This window comes from Neophocaena asiaeorientalis, unplaced genomic scaffold, assembly GCF_003031525.2.
Source record: "Neophocaena asiaeorientalis asiaeorientalis breed wild unplaced genomic scaffold, Neophocaena_asiaeorientalis_V1.1 scaffold515, whole genome shotgun sequence".
Classification (NCBI taxonomy): domain Eukaryota; kingdom Metazoa; phylum Chordata; class Mammalia; order Artiodactyla; family Phocoenidae; genus Neophocaena; species Neophocaena asiaeorientalis.
In genome coordinates this window covers 362,803-390,013 of record NW_020175829.1, presented here as the reverse complement: position 1 = coordinate 390,013, position 27,211 = coordinate 362,803, and the positions used below count along the sequence as shown (strand labels likewise).

General features: G+C 43.0%; 1 protein-coding gene and 1 long non-coding RNA gene across 3 annotated transcripts; one reads left to right on the top strand and one right to left on the bottom strand.

Annotated features, from left to right (window-relative positions):
- Positions 1 to 1,360: 1,360 nt before the first annotated feature.
- LOC112391439 (uncharacterized) lies at positions 1,361 to 27,069 on the top strand. 2 transcript variants are annotated; one of them, XR_003001489.1, is made up of 11 exons: positions 1,361 to 1,933; positions 4,169 to 4,285; positions 4,875 to 4,993; positions 10,868 to 10,972; positions 13,999 to 14,069; positions 14,732 to 14,828; positions 15,157 to 15,358; positions 15,949 to 16,132; positions 16,727 to 16,792; positions 17,049 to 17,159; positions 26,546 to 27,069. It is a non-coding gene; the product is annotated as an uncharacterized LOC112391439 (long non-coding RNA). The 2 variants fall into 2 exon arrangements; XR_003001488.1 differs by lacking the exons at positions 14,732 to 14,828; positions 15,157 to 15,358; positions 15,949 to 16,132; ... (1 more) ...; positions 17,049 to 17,159; positions 26,546 to 27,069 and having other exon boundaries at positions 13,999 to 14,131.
- On the bottom strand, positions 13,855 to 15,918 carry TMEM174 (transmembrane protein 174). The gene is made up of 2 exons (XM_024732807.1): positions 14,800 to 15,918; positions 13,855 to 14,609 (listed from the first exon to the last, which is right to left on the bottom strand). The coding sequence occupies exons 1-2, from the start codon at positions 15,426 to 15,428 to the stop codon at positions 14,504 to 14,506; spliced, it is 735 nt and encodes a 244-aa protein (XP_024588575.1). The 5' UTR covers positions 15,429 to 15,918; the 3' UTR covers positions 13,855 to 14,503.
- Positions 27,070 to 27,211: the final 142 nt, after the last annotated feature.

The following is a 27,211-nucleotide window of genomic DNA, read 5'->3' as shown; positions in this document are numbered from 1 at the left end:
ATGTTCCAGGCATTATATCCTTTGATTCTCCCAATAAACCTTATGACCTGGATAGTAATGTTGCTTCCATTCCCAAAGATGTGGAAATTGAGACTTAGCAGGGCCAAGAACTTGCCAAAGGTCATAAGAGAATAATGGAGAGAGATGAGCCTGTTCTGGCTCCAGAACCGGCTTTACTAAACACCATTCTATGTCCTTAAAGAAAAAGACTGAGCCACAACCTTAGAGGTTGAATGTAATCTGCCAGAAGTGTTTGCTTTCACTAGACCCATGAAACTCACACCATGGTCGGGACAGAGCACCCATCAAATCAGGGCCCAGGGAGACCTAGAGGGTCACCAGCCTCCATCTGCTGGTTTTCACCTGGTGAAGGCAGTGAAATCGTAGCCCCGGAGCTGTGCCCGGACACCACTGCACCATTCACAGGGTTCCTACCAGGGCTCCAGGCCCATGCTGAGCCTCAGGGCAACATTAAGAGGCCCAGACTACCCCCTGGACAGATAAAGGGGACAGAGGTGTGATAGCTTTGAGTCACTCAGCCTGTAAGGGGCCAAGCCTTTGGCTACAGAAGTCGGCCCTTGACCGCTGTGCTCCGCTGTGTGCAGGCCAGAGGCCTGGCGACTGCAGGTGAGCATGAGAGCCACCCGAGGACCAGGACTGCGATCCGGACAGTGTTGGAGGCCCCTTTGACTATTGCCTTTGAAAAGGCTGAGGGCAGACTGAGGCCAGAAGAACCCTCAGCCAAATTTGCAACTGTTTCACCACACATGTTCCAAACAACCTAATCAAAAAATGGGCAGAAGACCTAAAAAGACATTTCTCCAAAGAAGACATACAGATGGCCAACAGGCGCATGAAAAGATGCTCAACACTGCTAATTATTAGAGATGCAAATCAAAACTACAATGAGGTATCACCTCATACCAGTCAGAATGGCCATCATCAAAAGGTCTACAAATAATAAATGCTGGAGAGAGTGTGGAGAAAGGGGAACCATCCTACACTGTTGGTGGGAATGTAAACTGGCGCAGCCATTACGGAGGATAGTTTGGAGGTTCCTCAAAAAACTAAAAATAGGGCTTCCCTGGTGGCGCAGTGGTTGAGAGTCCGCCTGCCGATGCAGGGGACACGGGTTCGTGCCCCAGTCCGGGAAGATCCCACATGCCGCGGAGCGGCTGGGCCCGTGAGCCATGGCCGCTGAGCCTGCGCGTCCAGAGCCTGTGCTCCGCCACGGGAGAGGCCACAACAGTGAGAGGCCCGCGTACCGCAAAAAAAAAAAAAAAGATAAACGACGAGGTCCTACTGTGTAGCACAGGGGACTATATTCAATATCTTATAATAGCCTATAATGGAAAAGAATCTGAAAAAGAATATATATACATAAAACTGAAAAAAAACCCTGAGCCACTTTGCTGTACACCAGAAACTAACACCTAACACAACACCATAAATCAACTATACTTCAATAAAATAAATGAATAACCACACATGTTCCATTCTTCTCCGGGGCCATCATTTCCCTCTCAGCACCCAGAGCCTTCATTCTGACCTGTGGCCTCCCAGCGGGGTTTGCCGCTGCACCATTCACCTGTGCACGTGTTGCACAAGTATCACTGGGGGATTCCCTTGTTCCAAACACTGAGACTTTGGTGGGGGGCTGGCAGGGCCCTTTGACCTGGAGTCCAGCTTGAGGGTGAAGTTTGGTGAGGATGAGGCTACATCATAAATGCTGATTTCTCCCTTAAGCTCTATCCTCTAAGTCTGCCCATAGGAATTGAAAACTCAGAGAAGAAGACAAAAAAAAAAAAAAAATTCCCAACAGAAACTGTAAATGGAAAACTGACCATCCAGTTCCAATGGCATCTGGATCTGCCAGAGAAAGGGGCTCGGACTCCACAAACTACGGCAGGGTCTTTACAAGGTGTGCAGCCCGGTAAGGATGGTGGGTATGGAAAAAGTGCTTTGCAAACTCTGAAGTGACACTTGAGTGTGGGTTGCTGTTTTAATGAAATAAAATACATGTCTTAGAAAATAAAATATCCAAGAAATGAGCTCAGGAACTGGGGCAAACTAAAAGTGAAATTTGCAATCATATAAGCCACTCAGGGACCACAAATCATACAGTGCCTTAATTTTTCACCCTAGTCACAAGTTGCTGGTTTGAGGCCCAATTTCTAGATTCCCTTTTGAGTTCTTCCTTTCCAGAAGGCATACTCGTCTCCCTACTGTCCTCTGCCTCTCTTCTTCTCCACCGCCACCCAGGGCTGTGACATATGTCTGTGCAGTTTGTCCCCAGCACAGCTGCAGCAGGGGCTATTCACATCGAAGTCTACATGAGTCAGACCATTGATGCTTTTTTTTTATAACATTTTTTTGTAGTATAATTGCTTTACAATTGTGTGTTAGTTTCTGCTTTATAACAAAGTGAATCAATTATTCATATACTCTGTATATGATATACTCTGTAGATACCCATATCTCTTCCCTCTTGTGTCTCCCTCCCTCCCACCCTCCCACCCTTCTAGCTGGTCACAAAGCACTGAGCTGACCTCCCTGTGCTACGTGGCTGCTTCCTACTAATTAAATTTTAGAGATTAATCCTTTCTCAGTTGCTTCATTTGCAAATATTTTCTCCCATTCTGAGGGTAGACCATTGATTCTTAAACCCGGCTGCACACTGGAATCGCTTGGGGGACTTTAAACATTATTAATGTCTTGGTCACTCCTCCAGAGAGTCTGATTTAATTGGTTTGAAGTACAATCTGGGCACTGAGATTTTTTAAACTTCTCAGGTAATTCTAGTATGCAACCATGTTTGAGAACCACTGAATTAGACTATGCTGAGAATGGCATCCCCTGGGGATGTGGGGTATACAACCTGCTAGCCCTTCAGCTTGGCTCTGCTCGCCCCTATATGTGATCTTCAATGACCTGAACTCGCTAGTGGGAGAGATCACAGACTAAATACACACTTTTCTGAGTCTTGTTTTCCCTAGGGCTGGGATTGAGGTTAAGGAGAGCACAGGTACTGATCTCTGAGCCTTTGAAGGCTCTCTTAACACTTCCTGCATCCTTCTGAGGGATGAGGGAGAGGCAGGGGTCTAATCCCACTGAAAACTGGGAATTTTTCAAGCCTGGTTTTGGAGGCTACCCAACTCCGGTGCTCTGCCCAGGGTGAGCATGCTGTTTTGATCGCCTGGCTGAGAGAGTGATTTAGGCCCTCGGAAGAATCTGGCTTATTTCCCCTGGTACCTAGGTCATTCCGTGATTATAAATCAGCCACTGTTAGCAGCTGCATTTCCCTCTCCCAGGCCGCAAGGGAACTGTGCAGTTTTTACTGAATTAGCAACTTAATTGCAATAAATATAGCTCTAATGCCCCAAAGAAGTTATGGCAGCTCCCAAAGGTGTCTGGCTTCCCACACTCCCCCTACCTCAACCTCCTCTCCAAACTCAGGGAGCAAGTTAAACTCTGAGCAATTTGAACTTACTAAATCACAGCTTCTGGAATGAACTCACTTTGTTTTGCATATGTCAATATCATCAGATCCTGCCATCTGAATTTAATGTCACCATTTCCCATAACAACTAACATCCTTCAAATGGGACAAAGAGGCTGACCAAAAATCCCACAAAAACCCAGAGAAATGAGACAAATATATGATACAAGCAAATCTGTTGACTCATGGTTCGGTCAAAAGCTCGCCTGTTTTATAGCGTAGATGCTCTGTAACTCACTGATGCTCCCCCCACCACGAGCACATCTGTCATTCTAAAATTACAAGTTGAACTTCGTTGGCTGAAACCTTGCATCTGGCGTGTGTATTTATACTTGGCATTTCAGAGTTAATATTTTTGGTTCAGCAGAGGGATTTAAAACAAACATTTTCTGAAAAGTTCCAAATTCTTGAGCAGATATTTGAATCCGACTAAAGTGAATGAGAGAGAGAGAGAGAGAGAGAGAGAGAGAGAGAGAGAGAGGGAGAGAGAGAGAACCAAGTATGAAAGAGGCTGCTAGTGGCTTACCCAATATCTGTTCTACTCTTTTTTATATAGTCAACAGTACATCCTCCAATTTCATCCTTTCTTCCAATGGTGTCCTTTTTTTTTTCTACTCTTTTCCCTTTGTAATTTAACAACAGTAATTTTTAAAAATTTATATTTCCCAGATGTCTTTGCAGCTTGGTATGGCCACAGGATCAAATTCTGGTCAAAGAGGTAGAAGTGGAAGTATGACATGGAACTTCCAGAAAGGATTTCTTGAAAGGAATCAAATCAGGTGAGAGGTGTGTCCTTTTTTTTCTTTTCTTTTTCTCCTACCTTCTAGAATGTAGACATAACGCTGGAGCTTCAGTAGCCATCATGGACCATGAGATGACTTGGAGGAGGAAAGCCAGGTGCTAAATTTGGGTGGCGGAAAAAGAGGCCACTGATGACAGAGGGATCAGCCTTGTATTGATACTATCTACCTCCGGATTTTTTATATGTGAGAGAGAAATAAACTTATCTTGTTTAAGTTAAAGTTATTTGGGGTTTTTATTTATACAAAAACAAATCTGATCCTACATGATAGATGAGGATAGGGTAAAGTTAATAGAAAAGTCATTTCTTGTACTATGTCAGCACACTTTGGCCCATGTTAGTCCATCTGCTAGAGTGAGCAGCATGACTTGAGGACATGGACATAACTATGTCTTGTGCTCAGCAAGGTTAAGCCACGTGCCTCAAGTCACCCAGCCAATAAGCAACAGAGGCAGTATTCTAACTCAGCCTATGTGTTTACTTAAAACTGCTGTCCCTGTCAGTGCAGCATGAGTCAATAACTACAGCTCTGTAGAATGTGCAGTTTTTAATCAACAATATTATTATGTTCAGTCCTTAGCAGGCTGTGCAGTGGTCAGATCCGGCCTGAATCCATTCCGCACCCAAGGAGCTTGGGAGAGATTTGCTTACGCCAAAGATGCTCCCCTTCTTGAATCTACTGGACTTTGCAAGTAAGGCTTCTGTGTGTCTCTCCTTTATCCAGCCTCCACCTGTGATGCCCCCACATAAATGGTAATAGATTCTGTATAACAGGAGAGAAGAGACTGCTGAGGGTCCATAGAAAGTTGCCTTTGCTTAGAGGATTTAAGTCACAGGTGGTTCCATGGACAAGGTTTGATGACCTCCTACAACTAGACTTTCAAATCCAGGCAGTTACTAACAATATTGACAATGTAGCGTGAGAGAGCCCTCAACAACTGATGTGGCTAATCGGGGATGTGAGATGTGTTAACCCATCAAAATTAAGGAGAGGGAAGTCTTTCGGTTTATTTGGGCCATTCTGGTTCAGTGAGTGTAGTGACAATGAAATTTATTCAAGAGAACTTTAAGTCACGCCCTGGAAATACCAATTAAGTGACAAGCCGTCTGCTTTTCTCTCCATACCCAGAATAGTCTGTTATCCTAGTGTAGGGCCTGCAGCAGAGCTGTGAGGGCAGTGCTAGGTCCTGGAGTGAGGCGATGTCCTCCACGGACCACAAGGGCTCTGAGCGCAGGAGTACCCAGTGCCTGCTTCACTGCCTGCCAATGAGATGGGCTTCCTAAATGTTTGTAGCTCAAAGAGTTGAATGAACTTTTTTTTTTAACACCTTTATTGGAGTATCATTGCTTTACAGTGTGAATGAATTTCTGAGTGCCTATAATACTAACCCTGAATAATGCTTTTCCAACATCACACCTTAAGACAGTGGTTGACATGGGAATAAAACCCAATCTTAGAAATACCTATGAAATAATTAGATAATCCACATAAAATAGGTCCTTTGTAGCTGGTCTTAGCACATTGCCACACTTAAAAGGAGCAGAATTAGGTTCCACTATGTGGAACAGACAGACCAAAATAATACTGACTTAAACAAGATTTCAAAGTTTATTTCTCTCTCTCAAAAAGTTCTCTTAGAAGAACTCTGACGTAGATAATCAGGCAGCATCATAGTCATTGGGGACCCAGCTTTCTTCTATCTTGCTGTTCCATCTTTGTAACAAGTAGTCTCCATCCTCAAGGTCACCTCGTGGTTCAAGGTAGCTGCTGAAGCTTCTGTGATCACATATAAGTCGTAGTCTTCAAGGAAGAAAAACAGAATGAGGAAAAAGCGAAAGTCAAAAAAGGAATTCCCCCAGCTGTTTTCTAAGCAGTCTTTGAGGAAGCCCCTTCCAAAAACGTCTCCTTACATCCAGTTAGCCAGAACTTAGTCATATAGCCAAACTTAGCTGCAAAGGAGGCTGGGAAGTGTAGTCTTGCTGGGCACGTTGCCACCTCTCCCTCTCCCCCCAGTAATATACGCCAGCAGTTCTTAACATTTTTGGTCTTGAAAACCCTTTATACCTGCAAAATTTACTGAGGAACCCAAAGAACTTTTGTTTATGGACTATCTATTAGTATTTACCATTTACTATATTAGAAATTAAAGCCAAAAAAGCATAAAATATTTGTTTATTCATTTAAAAATTATAATGCACATATCAAATCATCACATCATACACTTTAAATATCTTACAATTTTTTGTCAGTTATACCTCAATAAAGCTGGAAAATTAAAACAGCTCCAGGACATTCAAAAATATTAAAACATGAAAATTATAAACTCTTTCTGTATTAAATAGCATATTTTTCCAAAGGAAAAAAGAAAATGAGAAGTGATATTGTTTTCTATTTTTGCAAATTTGTTTATTATCTTACTTAACAGAAGACAGCCAGACTCTCATATCTCATATCTGCTTCTGCTTTGAATCTGTTGCCATGTGTTGTTTTGGTTGAACTGTATGAAGAGAATCTGGTCTCATACAGATGTGTAGTTGGAAAATACAGAAGTATTTTAAAAACTTTTCAGGTAATTGTGGATATTCTTCTTGGATACCAGACCAAAATCCAGGTGATAAGTTCTGAAAGGCTAGTTGCAATGTGGCATCTGAAATTGTATCGACGAACATTTTGTACTCTGTTACATTAAAATCCATTGGTCCATCTTGTACACTGAGTTCATTTTTCCCACACATGATTTTGTAATATCATGTAGTGGTCATGTGGAAAATATTTGTTCACTGAGTTATACTGACCTTTCAAATGCTGACACATTTCATTATATAAATTTTTAGAAATTACGTTTTAAAATATCAATACCGATCTCAAAAGAAAAGTCCACTTTTGGAGAAGTTGTCAAGCTCACGATGACAAATAGAAGTTTTCAAAAATTCTAATTTTCACTTGAAAGGTTGAATGTTATCATTGGCAACAAATACTGTCAGTTATTTCCCTTGAAGTGACAGGCTCATTTTGTTCAGTTTTGAGAACGTCTGCCAAATGCACGAGTGAATAACTATGGTGCCTCCTGCCACAGGCCTTCGAGGACCACAGGGTAGGCTGGGAAGTCAGTTGGGATGTCACTTGAGCACAGGGACCAGAAAGGTGACCCCCAAGGATGAGCCCCCCCGCCATGGCCTCCAAGGGGCTCTAATGAGGTACAGACACACTCTAGCCTAAACCTGTCCTCTTTGAGCTTTGTAGACAGCACACAAAGCGATCTATTTGCCTTCTGAAAAATTCCAAGCATGCTTGTGTGGCTCCCGTTTAGGTTGTGGAGGGATCAGGGCGTCCTTCCTGGATGAGGTGGGACCAGACCAGCCCCACAGGCCCCGGAGGAGGAGCCCCTGACCAATTCCAGGACAGAAAGGAGCAGGGGGGGCTGCTGTAGCCACGATTCCCTCTCACACCCACTTGGGGTGGGGAGGGAGGGGAAGCATGCAGAGTTAATCCCTGGAGCTCCTTCTGATGAGGAATCCATTTACTTAGGTTGCTCTGTTTCACCTCTGAAGGCACAATGGTGGTGGCTCTTTGGTAAGTGAATGGCTGTCTGCTGTGAACAGTTTTTCAAGTGTGAAGGAGGAATCTGGGTTGAGACAAATCATCCAAGGAAGAACCATGTGGAATCAGATTCATGACTCTGTGCACTGCTGTTACACTGACGTTGGTCAGTGTTTTACCCCGTGGGCAGAGGACTTTAGCAACAACATGTATGTGTGAAAATTCTTTCACGTACACAGTGAAAGCTCTGTTCTCTCCCCCAGAGACTTTGTGTGTGTGTGTCTATATAGAAGTGTTACTCATATTACATTGCCTTGTGTCCACATAGATGTATGTATACATGCCACATTTGTTTCTGTGTCTTGTGTGTGTTTACCTGTTACATGTATAAGCAGCAGTGACAATGAAAATCATTTATCCTTGGACTCAAGAAGATGAGGTTAACATTAAAAGCACATGGAGAGAGATCATTTCCTTTTCTTCCTGTATTCTAAAAATAATTTTATGAACAGGCAATATTATGAACATGATAAAAAAATTTATTAATTAGCATGAATTAAAGTGAAAAATAAGTCTCCCATCCTCTGCCCCAGACATGATTATTACCAGTTTTTAAGTCTTCTTCAAGAGATATTCTATATATTTAAAAAAGAGTATGCACACACATACCCCTTTTTAAAAAAAAATGTGTTCTTTTAAACTAATGGAAGGTTAAAACAGGAAAATCACATAGCTTCATTTCCAGCCCCTTGTGTGTAAGCACAGACTCCAGCACACATATCTGTGTCTATGATTTACACATGTGTAGGTTTTGTGCTGGAGGAAAAATTCTTTGTTATAAGGAAACTTCTGGAACCTAGAAAACTGACTTCCTTCCCAGTTCATCTGGTTATTAATCTTCCTAAAAGCGCAAGACAAATAAAATCCCCATATCTGGTATCCCAGAGGCAGGAGAGAATCATTCCCATGGAATTGTCTTCACTTTCTGATTTGTCATCAGTTCTTAGGAGCAATCCGGTAAGGGTTTATTTAGTACAGCTCTCTGTTGATTTTATAACCAACTGCTGACTGCTTGGGACATAAAACTCTTGATGATTTACAAGTAGTGAGTGGGAAAGAAATCCATAAATCACATTCAATAATAAGAAGGTGTAGGTGAACACACACACACACACACACACCCCTTCAAAGGAAGAGTTGTAGGCATGACCAGAAAATATATTCGTTTTTAATTTGAAAATTGAGAACTCATTGGTAAGAGGCCCACAGTCAATAACCTCAGAGAGTTTAACAGTACCAGGTGGTATTTTAATGTAGAGCAAGAGGTTTTATTTCTTAGAGAGAAGACGCTGGTTCCCACTTTTGAAATGTTCAAAGGAGTTTTTATGGTCTCTGGAGTAAAAAACTTTTTTTTTTTCCCTAAAAACTTTCACCAACCAAGCCAGGAATGCTGATGGTTATCAGTTGTCTGATATTATTGAAACTCTTGAAACTATTATGCAACAAATATTTCTCAAACACTCAAAGATTTTTTTAATGTAATTTTTTTCTAGGACTGTGCTTAGAAAAATCTCTAAAAGTAGAAAAAAATAAGTTTCTAATTCCAGGAGAGTCCTAGAGTTTCAGGGAACTGCCAGGGAAATATAAAGCAAAAAAGCTTGAAAAACATTTTTTGGGGGAAAGTGAAATTTAATAAATATGATTCTGCTACCGTGAATAGTTTGCGAACCCTCTGCCTCCAAAATATAGTATAATATAGACAGAAATTAAGGATCCATTTATCCAAAAGCCAATCTCATTTGGATCCTGATTCAAACAAAACAAAGAGGTAAAAAATTAAGCAGAATAGAGAAAACTGAAGACATTGAATAATGACGAAATATTTGAAGACATTAAGGAGTTATTATAAATTTGGGGGGTGTAATAATGGTGTTGTATTTTTTGGAGTTTTTATCTTTTAAAGATACACAATGAAATGTTTTAGGATGAAATGACTTGATGGTTTGGATTTGCTTTTTAAAAATACAGGTTGGGGATTATGGGTGGGAGGATAAAAGATGTAAGATTGGCCATGAGTTGAGGGTGAGTAATGGCTACATAGGGTTTCATATACTATTCTCTCTAATCTCGTACATGTTTGAAATTTTACATAATGAGAAAAAAAAAAAAGAGCTAAGTTGAACTAGAGTGGTTGTTAGCTATTTGAAAAGTTCTTCGTTTATTCATTTCACATTTGTTATTCGCCAGGAACCAAGCATCCATAGAGGGCTTTGCGTGAGGCCCTTGGTGACTGTCAAGGGGTGTAAGCGGCAGTCTGCCTGCCTGCTTGTGACAGGCGGGGACACTACTGAGAGCTAGGCTGCCCGCCCCCTTCTCTCGGTTGGTAAGAAGGTGTCTATCCCACGACCACTGTGAGGCACTTCCGTTTTGGGGGAGAAACACCAGCCCCCTGGGGGTGTGGACCTTCAGCTCAGCCCCACACCACTGAGCCGATAGTAAACAAGGCCAAAGACGAACCCCAGAGGGCCGAAGCTGAAAACAGCCACCCAAGGCCAGCTCATCACAAACAAGTGTTTTGTTTTTACACTGTACACCCCACCCCCCAAAAAGTGGGGGGAGCACTTAAAGGGCTGTTTTTGAGCAGAGCCACTTGCTGCATTTGAAACTTAGACCCGTGCCTGGTTCAGTGGAGTGAAAGGAAAAACGATTGCCATCCCTGCAGGATGCCTACCTCTCAGGGCCCTGCAGAGGGCGTGGCCAGACCCACACTGCAGGAGAGATCAGCCCGAGAGGAGAAAGAAGTCTAAGAGCTTTGTGAAAGTTTCTTCCCTTTGGTGCCTGGGCCTCATTACCCAGGCTTGGAGGGTCCGTTCCTGTCCTATCAAGGTTGGCGGCGGTCATCAGTGCCTCCAGACCAGAGGCCCAACCCAAACTGGCTCCCGAGAGATGTGAACATTTAGTTCTTAAGACACCCGTCCCCTTTGATTAACAAGACCTTTTTGGCTTTGTTCTGAATGATGTGTAGATTGCCAGAGCATGCCCAGCCATGGCACCCCGGTGAAGACTGAAGGTAGAGGAGAGGGATGTCTCCTGGTGCTCCGGTCACTGACATCTGGACTTTCCCAGCAAGGTCAGTATCACACCCTATGTGCCTCTGGGTCTTGCCCTAACCAGGAAGTGTTCAGAATCAGATCACAGCTCCCTCGTCATTAAAACTCTTCAATGACTTCCCAATTGCTCTGCAGACACATACTAAGATGTTTAACAAGGCCGACAATGGCCCATGGGTTCTGGCCTGGACACTGGACCTTTAAGCATGTGCCTAAAGCCAGGGCCACGTTCCACAGCAGGAATCTCAGGGTGGATGGCATAGCTGGGACCAGACAGACCCCAATTCACTCTCCCCAGATCACAGTCCTCCGTTCACCGCTGATAAGATACTGAGAGAGAGAATGAGAAAAGACAAATATCCAGAAAACAAACCTGAAGCTCTGCCAGAAGTGTGTCCTCGCTGGTCAAAGAGACCAGCGAAGACTTGGCGTCAGAGTCCAGGGGCCAGTTGGTGGGCTTCCCATTATGTTGGCCCCTGCAACCCCAAAGGAAAACAGAAAGAGAACATGGTGGGGTTGCTTCGAAGCCAGAGAGCTGGTGGATATAATTTCCCAGGTGCTGGAAGGCAGCTCTGTTTTTTCTGTTTTTTGGGTTTTTTTTTGCGGTACGCGGGCCTCTCACCGTTGTGGCCTCTCCTGTTGCGGAGCACAGGCTCCGGACGCGCAGGCTCAGCAGCCATGGCTCACGGGCCCAGCTGCTCCGCGGCATGTGGAATCTTCCCGGACCAGGGCACGAACCCGTGTCCCCTGCATTGGCAGGCGGACTCTCAACCACTGTGCCACCAGGGAAGCCCGGCAGCTCTGTTTGAAGGCTGTAGCAGCAGCAAAATAAAAAGGTTTACACAGCTGGCCCCTCCTCCTCCTCTTTGTCTAGTATCAGCTGCTGTTCCTTTAGCTCCTGGCACCGGCCTCAGAGGTCCAGGGAGTCCGATGTCATGGCTGTCCATGTAACGGTGCTCCCGAGGTTATACAGGACCGTGGTCCTGACTTCACTTTCCCAAGTCAGCTCTGTTGACCCTCCTGACTAGTCCAAATCCCTCTTATGGCTCCAGGACCCCTCTTGGGTGTCAGGGCATAAGCGATCAGTAGCTGTCTCTCTCTCTCTAGACTAGCTGTAGCTGCTTTTCTGCGGGTTCAGTTTTTCAATGTTATAACCCTACTTGATGGCCCGGGTCCTGACACAGAGGACGTGCTCAATAAATAAGTGCTGAATTCCTATTTTCTGAGCCCCACCTCCCACCTTGAGCTGTCAGCTCTGGCGCACTGTCTCCAGAAGCATAAATTACCTCTGCATTAGCACTTTGTCTGCCTTGGAACAGGGACAGTTGGTGCTGAATGACTGCAGCCTAGAGCTAAAAAGCCCCCAAGGCCACTTCCCTGCACATCGGACTCCAGGCATCACTGAGACAAAGTAGCTGTCCCACTGTCCCACCTTTCACACGTGGTTGTCCTTTCTTAACATCTCTTTCCCTTTTGAACTACCCTTGATGCTCATTGGTACCCAAATCCAGGAACATAAAGTTATGCAGTGGGTGAGGATGACGAGGGAGAGGGATGAGGGAGGCAGGTGTGTGGGCGTTGCCGGTGGGCATGCCACTGGTGGTGCTCAACTATGTCTCTGTCACCTAACGTCCTCCCTGAACTGATGGCCCTCAGCCAGGAGTCCAGTGTTTCATGAATATGCCGAGCAAAAAGCTATTTTCTGTTAACTGAGTCATATTTTTCAATCACCTGCTATCACTGAACATGAAAATGAATTCTCATACAAAGAGGTTTCGTCCCTAGTGAGAGAGTGGCATGGACATATATATTCATATACACACTACCAAATGTAAAATAGATAGCTAGTGGGAAGCAGCCGCATAGCACAGGGAGATCAGCTCGGTGCTTTGTGACCGCCTAGAGGGGTGGGATAGGGAGGGTGGGAGGGAGACGCAAGAGGGAGGGGATATGGGGATATATGTATATGTATAACTGATTCACTTTGTTTTACAGCAGAAACTAACATACCATTGTAAAGCAATTTTACTCCAATAAAGATGTTAAAAAAATTGAAGTACAATATAGATCCAAAAAGCAAAGTAGCAATGACCATTAAAGGAGAGTGTGTTACAGTCTTGTAAATCAACTACACCCCAATATAAAATAAAAATTAAATTAAAAAAGAGATTTCGCCCCTAAGATATAATACAAATCACAATAATAATATACCAAGCTTATTTTAATCATATACTTGGAAAACTAGATACTTCTGATAAAGATTAGTAAAAATCACTCCATATACGAACACAGTACCCAAACTCTAAAGGATTGCTAAATCCTGGTCTTCCTTTGGGATGAGCCACGCACCCTTACCTTGAGTGGCCTACCTTTGTAGCCTATGGAAAACACTTTCTTTTAAACTCTGATGGTTTAGTCTGTCTCTTCTAAAGCCTGTGGATCTGTTCTGGTTGTTTATTACACAGCCCAGATTCTGGGAGATTAAGAGCACCTAAGTATTTTTATAAAGAAGGTGAGCTTATCTTGACCGTAAAGATTGTTTCCATGACATGATTTTCCAGGTGTTGACACAGCAGCTCTATTCTGTCTAATTTAACAGATCTCATCTATGTGTAGGGAGGTGCTCGTGTTCTGTTGGCCACTGGGTCCAGCACAAATCCCATGCTGGGGTGGGCACCTCAAGCTTCAGCCTTGCTAGAGAGAACATCGACAGCTGAGAGTCGCTGTGATGTGTCTCTCCGTGGTAACTTAAGGATTTATTGACATAATCGTCTTATTATTTATTTTTATTAATTTTTATTGGAGTATGGTTGCTTTACAATGTTGCGTTAGCCTCCACTGCCCAACAAAATGAATCAGCCATACACATACAGATATCCCCCCGCTTTTGGACTTCCCTCCCATTTAGGTTATCACAGTGCATTAGGTAGAGTTCCCTATGCTACACAGTATGTTCCCATCAGTTGTCTATTTTATTAGCCAACTATCTAATACTGTTCTAACAGAAGACATTATTTTATTCCATTTAATTCATTTATTTTTGCAGCCTTTAAGATGCCAGAGTCCTCAAGGGACGCCAGATGGCAACCAAGTTCTTATACGTATGAAGATCCCCAGGTGAGAACAGGAACTGGGAAATCTCCATTTGAGCCCGTTTTCTATTCCCTGCTTCCTTCCCCTACCCCCATTCTCACTACTGTGGAAACTCCCAAAGTCACAGCAGTAGTGAGTTTTCCCTTGGCTACTGGAGCTCAAATTAAGACACCAGTGCGTTCCAGTGGGAAAGGGGTGGGTGGTGAATAAACAGGTGAAATTCCTGATCCTGAGCCATATCCAGGGGATTTCTAGCTGGATCGGAAGTGCATATCCCCACACTAGCCTAATTTTTAACAGTCAGAGAGATTCTACCTCCCATTTCCCCCTTCCCCACCTCGAATGGTATCTGTCAGGCTTCCTGGGCTGCTCTGTTGTCTAACTTCTGAAGGTCACAGCATAGAACACTTCAGTTGTCAGCAAAAAACTAAAACTCTGTGCCCCCAGCCGCATAGTCTCTAGCGAGGGAGGGAGCATATTTCCTCATAGCGGGGAGGAGAGAAGCAGGCAGAGTCCTCATCTCCCAGCTGTGTCTCTTCTATCTGCTCAGCATCAGGGCCGGTCCTGAAAAGGGAGCAGAAAGCACAAAATGCATTACAGCCCACAGCACCACTCTCAGAACCAATGCCACCATCCTGGCAACGGGCCACATGGAGATCTGCAGTCTCCCACCACCTTCCTTACAGACCAAACACAGCCATAGACCGTGACTGCCACAGCTGGAAGGGGAGCATCGCCAAGGCACACATCCTACCTGTCATTTCCACCGTCCACGGAGGAAAGGTAGTCCTGGTCATCAACAAAGGCAGCATTCTCTGAAGGGTAGATGGTGTAGTACTGAGGAGGGCTTGGCATGGTGGCCACCATCCCTCCAGATGGTATGAGGCCACACGGGTTCACCACTGGCTGCAGGTAGGTGGTGTTCATCCCCATGGGCTCTTGAGAGCCATAAGGAGGAGGGATGTACTGAACCACGGTGGCCCCATGGAAGGTGATGGGTTGGTTGATACCAGCGAAAACAAACGATTGTCCTCCTGCCATCTGCTCTGAGTCCGGGAGCCTCTCCTCACTTTCTTTGCACAATTGGCAAGAGAGCATTTTGAACTTGCAGATGGCAATCAGGATGAATGTCACCCCCACTGACAGCAGGATGGGCCCAAGGAGCTGGGTCCATTCAAAGTGGGAGGCTCCTTGGTGTTTGATCCAGCCCATGATGGTGAACGTGATCCCCACCAGTCCCAGGAAGATGCCTGAGAAGAGCAAGGTGGCCCCCGCCTTGTCGTCATCCGACACCTGGATGTCAGCAGTACTGGGTGTGTAAGGAGTGACCGAAAACACGTTGAGAGGGAAATCTTCCATGCGGCCGCGGCCCTGCTCCATCATCCTTACACTGCTTCAAGGGGAAAGAGGTTGTGAGAGCTCCTGAGAGCAGAGCAAAGGAATCCCAGGTTCAGATTAGTTATGGAAGAACTTTGGACTTCTGTGGTTAACAGAGTAGAACATGCAGAGCCCTGAACTTTGTTTAGAAGAATAAAGGTCTGAGAAATGAAGCCTGAATCTTTCTCCATATATTGTCAACAATTGGAGACCTCTGATTTGCAATTCAATGACAAGCTCTCTCTCTTCCCATTCATTCACTCATTCAGAAAGTTTTTACTGAGCCCATCTTATGTGCCAGGCGGTACTTTTTTAGATGTGTTAGGCACTGCATCAAGGCTCTGTTTGCATCCTACCCAAACCACGATTGTAGAAATAGCAGAGGACCCCCCCAGGGCCTCTAGCTGTGCAGGGGCCCTTGATGTGTCCACCACATGTTCAGGAATCTAACCGAACTTTCCTGCCGGGTCAGCTCACTAGAAATAGAGACCTGTTTCATGACTGTCTGTTTTCCTTCCCACCCCAGGAATCTCTAGTTGTGATGACACTTAAACTTTCATAGCAACTCTCACAAAGCTCTGAGGTCCTGCTCTTTCCTGGCCAGCTCCAAGTGCCTTTGCTTTCAAGCATTTGGGGAACAATTCCAGCTGTGGGAGAGGAAAGACACCCTAGAGGCCTTTCCATGCACCACGTCATTGGCAGAGCATCAGGTATGACCCGGGGTCTCAGGGACACGCACTTCAGACCCTGGCTCGGTAGTGGCAGCACCATCCCCAGTTTCCATCGTGAAGTAAACAGCTGGATTTTCAAGTCTGCTGTGTTTTGCAACCAAACCCAAGCTGATTTCAAGAAAAAAACTTGCCCTTCAATGACATGATCTGTCATTCATAACTACAGAACTTCAGAAGAGCCCCAACCAATTTCGTCCTCCACAGAATAGTAACTGTAGCCCTGTAACTTTCCTAGACAGATCTTCTCCAAACAGATGTATCTCTTCAGGGGTTAAATATTATATCAGCTCCCTTTTGCAGGCATGAGCTCAAGGTCCAGGAGGAGTTGCCCTCTTGCCCTAGGGCAGGGCTTCCCAAACTTGCCTGATGATAAAAATCACCTGGGCCACTTTTTTTAAATGGCAGCATGTGAGTTCCCAACTCAGCTCAACAGAACCAACATTTCCAAGGGAGAGTAAGTGCCTCAGGTTGTTCTTATCATCAGAAATCTTTGGAAACCCTACGTTTATCCCAAGTGCTCCTGGGAAACCTGGGGACTTTTTTTCCCCTCCAAAATGTCTCTCCCTGCTACAGGACAAGGCTGGTGATCTTCAACTTCACTGCCAAACAGAAGGGAAAGCAAGCAGGTGACCCCCTCAGGTATCTCCCCGTGCGTGTCCTCCAGCAGCAAGGATGGAGTAGTGTTGCAGTAGGAGGGGTCTGCCCCTTTTCCCACTGGGATAGATCAGAGATCCAGGGGAGCCAACTTTTCTCTTTAATCATAAAAATTCTGGTCAGCTAGCCTGACATTCTTTTCAGGCTCTTAACCCCTGAAAGTCCCTGGCATTTAGAAAGAGTTAGGCTCTCCAAATCGTTCTTCTAAACCACTCAGTTTATGTTTCGCATTTGTCTTTAGCTACATCCACTTGCAATTACAACTGCGAATACTGAAAGAGCAGGGGAGAGAGAGCACCTTCCTCTAAACAGCTCATGAATCCAAAACTGGAATGGCTTTCAGAGCAGACTGGTGAGGAAATTCTAGTTATAATTCCTTTTTATTTTATTTTATTTATATTTTATTGAGGCATAGTTGATTTATTATATTAGTTTCAGGTGTACAACAAAGTGATTCAAAATTTTACAGATTATACTCCATTTAAAGTCATTATAGAATATTGGCTATATTCCCTCTGCTGTACAATATATCCATGTAGCTTATTTATTTAATACATAGTAGTTTGTACCTCTTAATCCCCTTGTACCTGTCTTGTCCCTTCCCCCTTTCCCTCTCCCTACTGGTAACCACTGGTTTGTTTTCTATATCTGTGAATCTGTTTCTGTTACTCATTCATTTGTTTTATTTTTTAGATTCCACATATAAATGATAACATACAGTATTTGTCTTTCTCTGTCTGACTTATTTCACTAAGCATAATACCCTCCAACTCCACCCATGCTGTTGCAGATGGCAAAATTTCATTCATTTTTATGGCTGGGTAATATTCCATTGTATATATGTATACCACATCTTCTTTATCTATTGATCTATTCATGAACACTTAGGTTGCTTCCATATCTTGTCTATTGCAAATAATGCTGCTCTGAACATTAGGGTGCATGTATCTTTTTTATTGAAGTATAGTTGATTTACAATGTTGTGTTAGTTTCAAGTGTTCAGCAAAGTGATTTAGTTATACACATATATGTGTATATATTTTTAGATTATTTTCCATTATAGGTTATTACAAGATATTGAATATTGTTCCCTGGGCTATACAGTAAATCCTTGTTGCTTATTTTATGTATAGAAGTTTGTATCTGTTAACCTCATACTCCTAATTTATCCCTCTCCCCCCACCCTGCACCTTCCTCTTTGGTAACCATAAGTTTGTTTTCTATGTATGTGGGTCTGTTTCTGTTTTGTGCATGTGTCTTTTTGAATTAGTGTTTTCATTTTCTTTGGGTATATACCCAAAGAATTGCTGGGTCATATGGTAGTTCTATTTTTAGTTTTTTGAGGAACCTCTGTCCTGTTTCCACAGGGGCTGCACCAGTTTACATTCCCACCAACAGTGTACAAGGGTTCTCTTTTCTTCACATCCTCATTAACATTTGTTATTTGTGTTCTTTTTGATGGTAGCCATCCTGACAGCTGTGAGGTGATATCTCATTGTGGTTTTGATTTGCGTTTCTCTGATGATTAGTGATGTTGAGCATATTTTCATGTGCTGATTGGCCAAGTGGTCATTTGGAAAAAATGTCTACTTAGGTCTTCTGCCCATTTTTCTATTGGGTTGTTTGTTTTTTTAATATTAAGTTGTATGAGCCATTTATATATTTTTGGATATTAACCCTTTATTGGTCATATCATTTGCAAATATTTCCTCCCATTCAGTAGGTTGTCTTTTTGTTTTGTCAATGGTTTCCTTTGCTGTGCAAAAGCTTTTAAGTACCATTTGTATATTTTTGTTTCCTTTGACTTAGGAGACAGATTCAAAAAAAACTATTACTATGATTTATGTCAAAGAGTGTTCTGCCTATGTTTTCTTCTAGGAATTTTGTGGTTTCTGGTCTTACATTTTGCTCTTTAATCTATTTTGAGTTTATTTTTGTATAAGGTGTGAGAAAATGTTCTGATTTCGTTGTTTTACATGTAGCTGTCCAGTTTCTCAGCACCACTTATTGAAGAAAAAATCTTTTCCTCATGGTATATTCTTGCCTCCTTTGTCACAGATTAATTGACCATAAATGTGTGGATTTATTTCTGGGCTCTTTTTTCTGTTCCATTGCTCTATGTGTTTTTGTGCCAGTACCATACTGTTTTGATGACTGCAGCTTTGTAGTATAGTCTGAAGTTAGGGAGCATGATACCTTCAGCTCTGTACTTCTTTCTCAAAATTGTTTTGTCTATTCAGGGTTTTTTGTGCTACCATACAAGTTTTTAAAATTATTTGTTCTAGTTCTAGGATAAAGGCCACTGGTATTTTGATAGGGATTGAATTGAATCTGTAGATTGTCTTGGTAGTATAGTCATTTTAACAATATTTATTCTTCCAATCCATGAACATGGAATATCTTTCTATTTGTGTTGTCTTCCATTTCTTTCATCAGTGTCTCATAGTTTTCTGAATATAGGTCTTTTACCTCCTTCGTTAGATTTATTCCTAGGTATTTTATTCTATTTAATGCAATTGTAAATCCTTAAATTTCTCTTTCTCATAGTTTGTACTTAGAGTATAGAAATGCAACAGATTTCTGTATATTTATTTTGTATCCTGCAACTTTACCAAATTCATCAATGAGCTCTAGTAGTTTTTTGGTGGTGTCCTTTGGATTTTATATGTATAGTATCATGTCACCTGCAAAGAGCAACAGTTTTACTTCTTCCTTTCCAATTTGGATTCCTTTTATTTCTTTTTCTTATCTGATTGTTATGGCTAGAACTTCCAGTACTATGTTGAATAAAAGTGGCAAGAGTGGACATCCTTGTCTTTTTCCTTATCTTAGAGGAAATGCTTTCGGCTTTTCACTGTTGAGAATTATGTGAGCTGTGGGCTTGTCATATGTGGCCTTTATTACATTGAGGTATGTTCCTTCTATACCCATTTTGTGGAGTTTTCGTAATAAATGGGGGCTGAATTTTGTCAAAAGCTTTTTCTGCATCTATTGAGATGATCACATTATTTTTAATCTTCAGTTTGTTAACATGGTGTATCACCTTGATTGATTTGCAAATCTTGAACCATCCTTGCATCCCTGGGATAAATCTCATTTGATCATGGTGTATGGTCCTTTTAATATATTGTTGGATTGAGTTTGCTAATATTTTGTTGAGGATATTTTCAGGTATGTTCATAGTGATATTGGACTGTAATTTTCTTTTTTTTTTTTTGGTAATTTTCTTTTTTTGTGATATCTTTGGTATCAGGGTAATGCTGACCTTGTAGAATGAGTTTAGGAGCATTCTTTCCTCTGCAAATTTTTGGAATAGTTTGAGAGGGATAGGTGTTAACTTTTCTCTAAGTGTTTGGTAGAGTTCATCTATGAAGCCATCTGGTACTGGACTTTTGTTTGTTGGGAGCTCTTTTATTATTATTATTACATATTCAGTTGCATTGCTGGTGATTTGTTTGTTCATATTTTCTATTTCTTCCTGGTTCAGTGTTGGGAGATTGTAGATTTCTAGGGATTTTCCCATTTCTTCTAGGTTGTCCATTTTCTTGGTATATAGCTGTTCAAAGTAAGCTCTTATGATCCTTTGTATTTCTGTGGTGTCAGTTGTAACTTCTCCTTTTTCATTTTTGATTTCACTGATTTGGGCCCTCTCTGTTTTTTTCTTGATGAGTCTGGCTAAAGGCTTGTCAATTTTGCTTATGTTTTCAAAGAATCAGCTCTTAGTTTCTTTCTTTCTTTGTTTCTTTGTCTCTATTTCATTTATTTCTGCTCTGATCTTTATGATTTATTTTCCTTCTACTAACTTCTGGTTTTGTCTTTTCTTCTTTTTCTAATTCCTTTAAGTGTAAGATTAGGTTGTTTATTTGATATTTGTTTCCTGAGTTGGCATGTATCACTATAAACTTTCCTCTTAGAACTGCTTTTGCTGCATCCCATAGATTTTTTTTTAAACATCTTTATTGGGGTATAATTGCTTTACAATGGTGTGTTAGTTTCTGCTTTGTAACAAAGTGAATCAGTTATACATATACATATGTTCCCATATGTCTTCCCTCTTGCGTCTCCCTCCCATAGATTTTTGATCACTGTGTTTTCATTTTCATTTGTCTCCAGGTATTTTTAAATTTCTTCTTTGATTTCTTCAGTGATCCATTTGTTGTTTAGTAGCATATTGTTTAGCCTCCACGTGTTTGTGTTTTTGCAGTTTTTTCTTGTATGTGATTTCTAGTCTCATAGCATTGTCGTTGGAAAAGATGCTTCATATGATTTCAGTTTTCTTAAATTTACTGATATATTTTTGTCATCTAGCATGTGATCTATCCTGGAAGAATGTTCCATGTGCACTTGAACAGAACGTGTAGTCTGCTGCTTTTGAATGGAATGTTCTATCAATTAAGTCCCTCTGGTCTAATGTGTCATTTAAGGCCAGTGTTTCCTTATTGATTTTCTGTCTGGATGATGTGTCCATTGATGTAAATGGTGTGTTAAAATCTTCTATTATTATTGGGTTACTGTCAGTTTCTCCCTTTATATCTGTTAATGTTTGCTTTATGTACTCCTGTGTTGGATGCCTATATATTTACAGTTGTTTTATCTTCTTCTTAGATTGATCTCTTGATCATTACATAATATTCTTCTTTGTATCTTGTGATAGTCTTGTTTTAAAGTTTATTTTGCCTGATATAAGTATTGCTACCCCAGCTTTCTTTTGATTTCCATTTGCATGGAATACCTTTTTCTATTCCCTCACTTTCAGTCTGTGTGTGTCTTTAGATCTGAAGTGAGTCTCTTGTAGAGTCACTATATATATGGGTATATATGTATATGTATATGTATATGTGGGTCTTGTTTTTGTATCCATTCAGCCACTCTCTGTCTTTTGATTGGAGCATTTAGTCTATTTACATTTAAAGTAATTATTGATAGGTATGTACTTATTGCCATTTTGTTAATTTTGGGGGATTGCTTTTGTAGTTCTTTTTTGTTCTCTTCTTCTTTTGTTCTTCCCTTGTGATTTGATGACTATATTTAGTGTTATGTTTGGATTCCTCTCTCTTTTTTGTGTGTGTATTTATTATAGATTTTTGGTTTTTGGTTACCATGAGGTTTATATATAGCAATCTCTTTCTAGATTGATGGATGGATGGTTGGATGGATAGATAGGTAGATAGATACAGATATGATTATTTTAAGTTGCTGATCCCTTAGTTTCAAACACATTTTAACAATTCTGCATTTTTACTCCCCCTCATGATTACTGGTTTTGACATATTTTGCAACTTTTTGTTTTCTGTATCCCTTAACTACTTATTACAGACATAGACAAGTTTACTACTTTTGTCTTTTAACCTTCATACTAGCTCTGTACCTGGTTGATTTACCATCTTCACTGTATATTTGCCTTTACCAGTGAGCTTTTTCCTTTTGTAATTTTCATGTTACTAGTTGTGGCCTTTTCTTTTTCACTTAGAGAACTCCCTTTAATACTCCTTGCAAAGCTGATTTGGTGGTAATGAACTCTTTAAGCTTTTACTTCTCTGTAAAAGTTTTGATCTCTCTGTTAAATCTGAATGAAAGCCTTGCCAGATAGAATATTCTTGGTTGTAGGTTTTCCCCTTTCATCACTTTAAATCTATTGTGTCAGTTCCCTCTGGCCTGCACAGTTTCTACTGAAAAGTCAGGTGATAGACTTATGGGCATTCCCTTGTACATAACTTGTTGCTTTTTCCTTGCTGCTTTTAATATTCTCTCTTTATCTTTACTTTTTGCTACTTTAATTACAGTGTGTCTTGGTGTGGTCCCTTTGGGGTTGATCCTATTGGGAATTCTTTGTGATTCCTGGACCTGAATGTCTGTTTCCTTTCCCAAGTTAGGGAAGTTTTCAGCTATTAAGATATGATGTTTTCAAATATGTTCTCTGCCCCTTTCGCTCTCTCTTCTCCTTCTGGGACCCCTATAATGTGAATGGTAGTATGCTTGATGTTGTCTCAGAAGACTCTTATGCTTTCTTCATTTCTTTTTATTCTTTTTTCTGTGATTTCCACTACTCTGTCTTCCAGCTCACTGATCCATTCCTCTGTATCATTTAATTTATTGTTGATATTTCATTTCAGTTATTGTATTCTTAGGCTCTATTTGTTTCTTCTTTATACTTTCTAATGCTTTGTAAAACTTCTCACTGTGTTCATCCATTCTTCTCCCAAGTTCTTTGATCATCTTTATGATCATTACCTTGAACTCCTTATTGGATAGATTGCCTATCTCCACTTCACCTAGTTCTTCTTCTGGGGTTTTATCTTGTTCCTTCAGTTGGAACATATTCCTTTGTTGCCTCATTTTTCCTAACTTTCTGTTTTTATTTATATGTATCTGGGAGGTTGGTTACATTTCCTGACATTGGAGAAGTGGCCTTTTGTAAGAGACATCCTATGCATCCCAGCAGTGCACTTTCCTCTTGTCGCCAAAGCTATATGCTCTAGGGGTGCTCCGTATGTGGGCTGCCTGGGTCCTTCTGTTGTGGGGTCTGACTACAGTCTGGTAGGTGTGTCTGGCCTCCAGTCTGTTCAGTTGCCAGGCCCTGCTTTGTGCAGAGGCTGCCAGCTGCTGGTTAGTGGAGCCAGATCACAAGGCGACTGGCTGTGAACTCCAGGAGGTCCCAGGGCTACTTTTGGTTCACTGGTGGGCAGAGCCAGGTTCTGGGGTGGGTAATTGTGGTGCCAGGATTTCCAGATCTAGTGTCAGCCTGTTGGTGGGTGGGGCCAGTTCCTGACACAGCTGGCTGTGGGTTCCAGGGTGTCCCAATGCTGATAATGGCCCACTTGTGAGTGGGGCTAGATCTCAGGATGGCTGGATGAGGAGTCCAATGTATCTCAGAGCTGGTGTTGGCCTGCTGGTGGGTGGGACGGGGACCTGAGTTGTCCTAGAGCTGGAATTGGCCTGCCGGTGGACAGAGCCAGGGCTGAAGGGGTGCTGGGGCTGGTGTTGGCCTGCTGGTATGTTGGCTGAGTCTTGCAGTTGTCCTGAAGCCAGTGTCCACTTGCTGGTAGGTGGGGTTGGGGTCCAGGTGCTCCTGGGCCTGGTGCCTACCCACCAGTGGATGAAGCCTGGTGCTGAGGCTAGTGGCAGCCCACTGGCAGATTCAGGCCCTAGAACCTCTGGTTGCAGGGCCCAGGAGTCTCAGAGCTGGTGTCTGACCACTGGTGGGTGAGGCTGATTCCTGACACAGCTGGCTGTGGGGTCCAGGGTGTCCTGAGGTTTGTGTCAACCCACTGGTGAGTGGGGCCATATCCCAGGGCAGCTGGCTGAGGGGTCCAAGGTGTCTTTTTTTTTTTTTTTTTGCGGTATGCAGGCCTCTCACTGCTGCAGCCTCTCCCATTGCGGAGCACAGGCTCCGGACGCGCAGGCTCAGCGGCCATGGCTCACAGGCCCAGCCGCTCCACAGCACGTGGGATCTTCCCGGACCAGGACATGAACCCACGTCCCCTGCATCGGCAGGCAGACTCTCAACCACTGCGCCACCAGGGAAGCCCCCAAGGTGTCTTGAGCTTGTGTAGGGCGGCTGATGGGAAGGGTTGGGGCTCAGAATGTCCTGGGCCTGGTTCTGGCTTGCTGGTGGGTAGGCTGGGTCCTGCCATAGGAGGCTGCAGGGCTGTGGTTATCCTGGAGCTGGTCCCTGCCCACTGTTGGGTGAGGCTGATCCCAAGTTAGATCCAGCTCACGGATGGGCAGGACTGGGGCCCAAGGGGTCCTGGGATTGGTGCCTTCCCACTGGGTCCTGGGGTCTCTGGGTGTAGGACCCTGGGGGTCCCGGGTCTAGTGCCTGTGCAGTGATATGTGAGGCCAAGCTGTGGGCCCTCCAGTAGACAGGGCTGTGTCCAGTGGTGGCTGTGTGTTCAGAGAGTCTTAAGGCTGCCTGCCTGCTGGCAGGTGGGGCTGTGCTTGGCCTGAGGCATCCCAGTACTGGTGCCTACAAGTTGGTAGGCAGTGGTGGGACTGGGTCCTGAGGCTAACAAGCTACAGGGAGGATTACAAAATGGAACTTGCCAGTGCCAGTGTCCACACGCTCCCCAAAATAGCTCCTGTCAGTGTCTGTGTCCCCAGGGTGAGCTCCAGTTGCTTCCTGCCTCTCTAGGAGACTCTCCAAGGTCAGCAGGTGGGCTTGACCCAGATTCCTTTCAAATTACTGCTTCTGCCCTGGGTCTCAGAGTGTGTGAAATTTTGTGTGTGCCCTGTAAGAGTGGAGTCTCTACACAGCCCTCTGGGTCTCCCAATAGTAATCCTCCCTGGTCTTCAAAGCCAAATGTTCTGAGGACTTGTCTTCCCCAGGCAGGACTCCCAGGCTGAGGAGGCCAGCGTGGAGTTTAGACCCCTCACTCCTTGGGGAGAACCTCTGCAATAGTAATTATTCTCTCATTTGTGGGTCACCAACCTGGGGGCATATGTCTGGACTGTACCGTGACTCTGCCCCTCCTACATGTCTAGTTGTGGTTCTTTCTTTATACCTTTAGTTGTAGAAGATCTTTTCTGGTAGATTCCAGTCTTTCTCACCAATACTTGCTCTGTAAATAGCTGTAACTTTGGTGTGCCATGAGAGTAGGTAAGCTGAGTGTCTTCCTATTCTACCATCTTGTCTAAGCTCTCAATTCAGATCCCTCCACTTACACTTTCAAGGTCACCTTGACTCTGCCTCTCTCCCTAAAAACTCAAATTCTGTATATATATAGTAAATACCAATTTTTAAAAAGCAAACAAGTTGAATTCAGTAGCATATTAAAAGTATTATACACCATGACCAACTGGGATTTATTCCTGGAATGCAAGAATGGTTCAGCATATGAAAACCAATCAGTGTAAAAAATACACTACATTGAGCTGAAGGGAAAAGGGAAAAGACCCCATAGGCTCATCTCGGTGCACACCAGGAAAAAAAGTGTTAAGATTTATTGAACACATACAATGCATCAGGCACAATTCTAGATATTTAATGTACATGGTTTCATTTCATCCTTTTAACAACCAGGTTACAATCGAGAGAACTAGGCTGATTATTAAGCTGTTGTGACTCTGCTCCAAACCCACCCCTTGATACTTTGCTTTAGTTGGAACTCTGCCGAGAACAAATATTTCCCTTTGCCAGATGGTTCCATATTAGACTCTGCCAGTAGGGGGCACTAGAGGGAGACTGCAAGGTGGGAGGAAGGAGAAAGCAATTACAACTGATCCTTGAACCACAGGGGTTTGAACTGCATGGGTCTACCTATACTGGGATTTTTTTCAATAGTAAATACTACAGTACTACACAATCTGCGGTTGGTTGAATCTGCAGATGCAGAACCACAGATACAGGGAAACCACAGACACCTCAGGCTGACTCTAAGTGATGCGTGGGTTTTCAACTGCATGGAAGGTTGACATCCCTAACCACCCCACCACATCGTACAAGGGTCAGCTGTACTACTTCATCTTTTTCTTGCTGCTACTGTCAGTGTCACCCCATCAGCAGTTCTTCATCCTGGTAGGAACAGTTCCAATTTCCAGTTTCCCTCCACACGTACACCCAGAGCCAGCCTCACTGTGCCCCTTCAAAAACACCACCACCTGCCAAACAATGCTCTCTCCTCAGAGGTTCTTTTTTTTTTAATAGATTACTGGTTTATTTTAAAAGGATATGACTTTGCATCAGCAGGCGGACTCCCAACCACTGCGCCACCAGGGAAGCCCCTCTTTTTTTTTTAATAGATTACCGGTTTATTTTAAAAGGATATGACTCGGGAACAGCCAGACAGAAGAGATGCACTGGGCAAGGTATGGGGAAAGGTGCACAGAGCTCCCATTGTCTCTCAGAGTGCACCACTCTCCCCAAATCTCCACGTGTTCACCAACCTAGAAGCTCTCTGGACCCTGTCCTTTTGGGATTTTATGGCTGCTCCCCAGAGGTTCTTTATCCCAACTCCTGAGATGCCAGCACAAGCTGAATGGCATCCTTTATCCAGAAAGCAAGGTGCCAGCTCCATGGGGTCCCTTCTCTAAGCGTCTATATTCTAATGTAACTCCAGCTCCTTCCCTCTGTTGCCCCCACCTATTTTTACTATCTCTGAGTTACCTCGGTGTTCATTTTTTGTGTTTTCAGTCCTCCAATACCTGTTTAACTAGTTTCCTAAATTAAATCCTCTCTATTAAAATAACTAGTATGGTTTGTGTTTCCCTAACTGGATCCTGACTGATATGTAGTACCAACAGTGGGTTTAGGAAACATACTTACAAAGGTGGGATTCTGGAGTTGGTTTGGTCATATTCTTGGCCTCAAATACAGTGCTAAGCTCAATGAAAAATGGGACATTAGTAACCCAAATCACGTAGTAACATCAAAATTAATCAAAATATCGCCTGTGGTAGGCTGCAAAA

What these genes read in the sequence shown, in the direction of transcription:
- TMEM174 (XM_024732807.1), bottom strand. Translation starts at nt 15,428, where the DNA reads ATGATGGAGCAGGGCCGCGGCCGCATGGAAGATTTCCCTCTCAACGTG. An exon ending in GTGGACGGTGGAAATGACAG is followed by an intron (nt 14,610 to 14,799) that starts GTAGGATGTGTG and finishes CTCCCTTTTCAG; the next exon opens with GACCGGCCCTGATGCTGAGC.